This window comes from Lepidochelys olivacea, assembly GCF_965140295.1.
Source record: "Lepidochelys olivacea isolate rLepOli2 genome assembly, chromosome: 1".
In the NCBI taxonomy this organism is placed as follows: Eukaryota; Metazoa; Chordata; order Testudines; family Cheloniidae; genus Lepidochelys; species Lepidochelys olivacea.
In genome coordinates, this window is record NC_140411.1 from 344,539,778 (window position 1) to 344,544,070 (window position 4,293).

At 45.7% G+C, this 4,293-nt stretch overlaps 1 protein-coding gene across 1 annotated transcript; it reads right to left on the reverse strand.

Moving 5' to 3' along the window:
• Window positions 1-654: 654 nt before the first annotated feature.
• Window positions 655-4,073, reverse strand: LOC311513195 (endonuclease domain-containing 1 protein-like). The gene is made up of 3 exons (XM_084614865.1): window positions 3,991-4,073; window positions 2,582-2,890; window positions 655-1,557 (listed from the first exon to the last, which is right to left on the reverse strand). Exons 2-3 carry the CDS (start codon window positions 2,855-2,857, stop codon window positions 1,012-1,014), a joined length of 822 nt encoding a protein of 273 aa, XP_084470991.1. The 5' UTR covers window positions 2,858-2,890; window positions 3,991-4,073; the 3' UTR covers window positions 655-1,011.
• Between the last annotated feature and the right edge of the window lie 220 nt (window positions 4,074-4,293).

The following is a 4,293-nucleotide window of genomic DNA, read 5'->3' on the forward strand; positions in this document are numbered from 1 at the left end:
TTGGGTATCTTGACAAAAGCAAGGGCGGACCACAAAATGCAGGGTGGGGGAAGCTGCAGGTCCTTTTGCCCAGGGTACTCGCTCGGAATGGGAGAGATGCAGGTTCAGTTCTGACTGATGTGAAGAAGGGCATTGCACTTGGGTCTCCCACAGTACAGAAGAGCACATGAGGCTATGCTGGTATAGGCTTCTCTCTGTTGAAGCTATTACACTTTTGATAAATAATTGAGTAGTCATTGAAGCAAAGTCTTGAACTCCCACATCCTAGGTGAGTGCTCTGATTACTAGACTATAGAATCAGTCTCACTCAGGTTCCCTGGCCCAATGATTATTCACTGTCAGTCGCAGACTTCACAGTAACAGCCGTGTTAGTCTGTATTTGCAAAAAGAAAAGGAGTACTTGTGGCACCTTAGAGACTAACCAATTTATTTGAGCATAAGTAGTCGCAGACTATTCACTGAAAAAATACAGCCAGCTCTAGCCTGAGCGTGTCCAAGCCAATGCTAGGAAAAGGGGTGGACCCTGGTTTGGTGAGGGGGAGGAGTGGGTGGGCTGGGGAGTATTACATTTCCCCCAGGCTGTATTACATTTCCCCCATAGCACTGCCTTCAGGGGTGGCAAGAATGCAGACCGGGAGACAGACCCTTCCTTCATGCTTTGCCCCAGGGGCATGCGCAAAGCCCACTTGCCTGAGAGCACCATAAAGAGGAATCTCTGTGAGATCTCTCATAGACATTTCCAACTGAAGAGCCTGCCACCCATGACTTGTAACATGGGACAGGAACAAAATGGCCCCAGCCTTTCCAGACCGCTTCCTCTCATAACAGGAGAAGATTGTAGAGAAGTGTTTAGACTCGTTTGGGAAGAGAGGTCTGTAAAAGCATTTAATAAACAAACAAGATGGGTTAAATGCGGTTTGTAGAATGGTCATGAGACTGCAGCTATTGGTGAAGGCTCCCAACCCCTTTCTCCAGGGGGATATGGAGAGGTGTGCGAGTGGGGTCAGGAGTTTATTGTCGGGGACAGTCACTGTCAAACAGAAGGATCTCCTCCTTTCTGTACAGTTCAACCAGCTTCTCCTCTAACTCACCCAGAGTGAGCAGCTCGACTGCATTCTGATCATTTAGAGCAATGACTGCCCAGGACTTCCTGTGATTGTTATCAATCTCACAGCAGGCAGCAGACCACATGTGGCTGGGCTTATTGACTCTGCCTCCAGCTATGTAATTGTTGCCAGGGACCACTCCCACAACGACATATGTGGTAGCACACCCTTCAGTCCTACTCATCATTACTTCTTGTTCGTAGTTGTTCCATTTCCCACTATTGAGGTTCATAAACTGTGGCACAATGTTGGTCAGGGTGAAGGTAGCAGCCTTATAGTCAGGGTCAGGTTGGTGCCCATTGGGGTTCAAGTGGCCCCTGTTGAAATTAGTCAGATTCTTGTAATCTCGAAGGACAGCCTGGCTCTCATTAAGCAGTCCCTGGTCAACACTGATATCATTTAAGAGGATCCATTCAGTTGCCATTTCCTTTTGGTAATTTGAACCCATCAGCTTGAAAGTCAAAAAACAAATAAAGGGGTCAGTCATGTGTGCAGCAGAAACAGAGCCAGTGTCTCAGGGCAGGTGCCTTTGGAGGTCTAAAGGAATTGGTAGCACTAGACAAGAGATCTCCCTAGGGCTCTGTGTTCTTGCTTCTCGGTACCCTGTGGCCAGTGTGTGAACTGGAAGGAAGTTCACTAGCAGCCTCATTCACAGTTATGACTAGTGTGAAAGAGGAGCCACACTTGGAGTAACTTCCTTTCTTCCTGAGGGTTGGATGGTCCCACAGTAATGTGGCTCAGAGCTAGCCTGACCTGGAGGAGCACAGAAGTCTGCGTTCAGTTTGGGGCAACTCATTCATAGAAAAATGCAAAAAAATGGGAGGGAATTCTGAGATGAGCAATAGATGATCCCACCTCAGTGCTCTACAGGGAGTTGACAACTCCCAAGGTCTCTGCAAAAATGCCCCTAGGGAAGCCACAAATTTGCCAGTTGACTCAACCCTGTCCTTGTGAGCCAGAAACACCCAGGTTAGTATATAATTCCATTTCAGCGTGGAGATTGCATTAGTACAATAACTAAGTACATTTTTGACCACTGTTTTCTTGAGTTCCAATAAGAGTAAATCATAAAAATGCTTTGCATGACCACAGCACCTGTTCCCTGAAGAGTCCAAAGCACTTGACAAAGGTCAATTAACTCTCACAATAACCTTATGAAGTAGATAAGCATTAATATCTCCATTCTAAACCGGGTGATGGCAGGGCCCGGACAAGGTGTAACCTGCCCTAGGTTGCACAGCAAGTCAGTAGAAGTGAGGAATAGGACTCAGGAATTCTAGCTCCCAGTGTCCTTCTGTGACTGCACATCTTTGTCACAATGATGTGACCCTGCACTACAGCATGGGGCAGGGAATGCCCAGCTGTGGTGAGGTGTGTGTGTCTGTACATATATTGGGATTTATTCAATATTTCAATTTTTTATGTCCAAGATTGTACCCTATTGTAATGGAGAGGCAGTCAGGAGAGCATCTTACCTGGGGTTCTACCATCCAGCTATTAGGTCGCTTACCATAACCAGGTTGGTACACATACGCAGAGTATATTGGAATGCGGTGGTCCCTGTCGTACAAAGTAGCAAAGCGATACTGATTCTTGTAAAGTTGGCAAATCTGGGCTGGATTGGCAGGTTTGATGGCATCATTTGGGGGGGTTTCCCGGAAGAAAAACTGAGGGCATGTGTTTTCAAAAGATGTCACCACCTCACTGTTCCCCAGCATAGAAAGCTGGAACAGCAGCATCAGCAGCAGCATGGGAACGAGTTAAAGCTAAAGGCTCTTCTGTACCTGGAGAACAAATATAAATAGAATTTAAGCTTGGTGTAAACATGGTCTCCAAGAAGAGGAGTGAGAGGCTTTAGCCAGGAAACAGCTGTCCTATATGGCCACCACCTTGCCTCAAAAAGTGGAAACTAACAGGGAAGTTAGTGCTGCTCCTTGAGCCGTCAAAGAAGGGGGTTAAAGCACAGAGTTCAGGAGGAAGTCAATGGCACCATCATTTCTGACTGATTCACACTCCTACAACAGGGGCAGGAAGAGGTTGATTGCCTACATAGACGTAACCATATTTCTCCATCTGGCTGGTTAGAAAACCACACATCTCCCCTATCTCTGTGGCTGCAAATCCCTGTTCCCAAAGGAAAAATACAGGAGATTTCTGCCATTTGAAATATGCAGAGTTTCAGGATCATTTCCCCCAAGGTTATTCTATGTGAGGGGAGGATTTGGCTCAATCATTCACAAAATGATTGGAACAAAGTAGACCTCCCAGCCACCAACCCTACATCTACCTGTCCTTAGCTGTTAGTAGGAGGATATTCTGTTGCTTGGAGAAAACAACCTATACAATCGCCACAACACTGCCAGAAAATCTGGATATTTTATCCTATTTCAGCCATATCTCATGATGTAAGATGAACTGGTCCAAAACTGTTGTTCTTCCAAATTCACTGAGATCTGCAAAACCTCAACCATTGGGGCTGAGCAAGTGCTATTAAAACAAGTAGCCTACTCCCCTGTTTCAGATACCATGATAACCGAAAGCTTTCTGCATCAAGTAATTAGAACAATCATGTTATAATATAATCAAACTATATTTGGATGGCTGCTAATCTATATGAGCTGCTCCCTGCTATCAGCAGCCAGGGAGCTTAGGACATGATCCAAAGCTCACCGTTTTTCCATTGTCTTCAACATCTTCATGGGCTGATTGCACTTGGGTGGAAGGAAGAGTCCCAGAAACAGGTCTCTGTATTAAGTCTCCCTCCCCAGTGTTTGCATTTTTTATCTCAAGAGACGATTGGCTTTAACTGAAACATCTTCCGGTCGGGAACTCATGATTACAAAAGATATAAATAACATAATTTTTCAAAAAGAAACCAACCTACCGAGTGAAAGGTCTGCACACCAACTTGTCATTCAGCTTGATTCTGTTTGCACCACTAAAGTTGTAGGGGATTTTTCAAAAGCTTTTGTTGGAGACTGAGCCTATGAGCCTGAGCCTGTTTATATATGTGTAAGCAGAGTCTGAATGAGCTCTCCCCTGACATCTAGTGGTGAGCTATGGAAAAAGACTTCAGAAGCTGATCTGGTTTACATGGACACACCCACTCTGCCTAGGTGCTCAGCATGATGGGATTGCTTGCCCAAATGATCACTTGTGGCTGGTGTTGGATCCCCAGTCTCCTTGT

What these genes read in the sequence shown, in the direction of transcription:
- LOC311513195 (XM_084614865.1), bottom strand. Translation starts at nt 2,857, where the DNA reads ATGCTGCTGCTGATGCTGCTGTTCCAGCTTTCTATGCTGGGGAACAGT. An exon ending in GCTGGATGGTAGAACCCCAG is followed by an intron (nt 1,558 to 2,581) that starts GTAAGATGCTCT and finishes TTGACTTTCAAG; the next exon opens with CTGATGGGTTCAAATTACCA.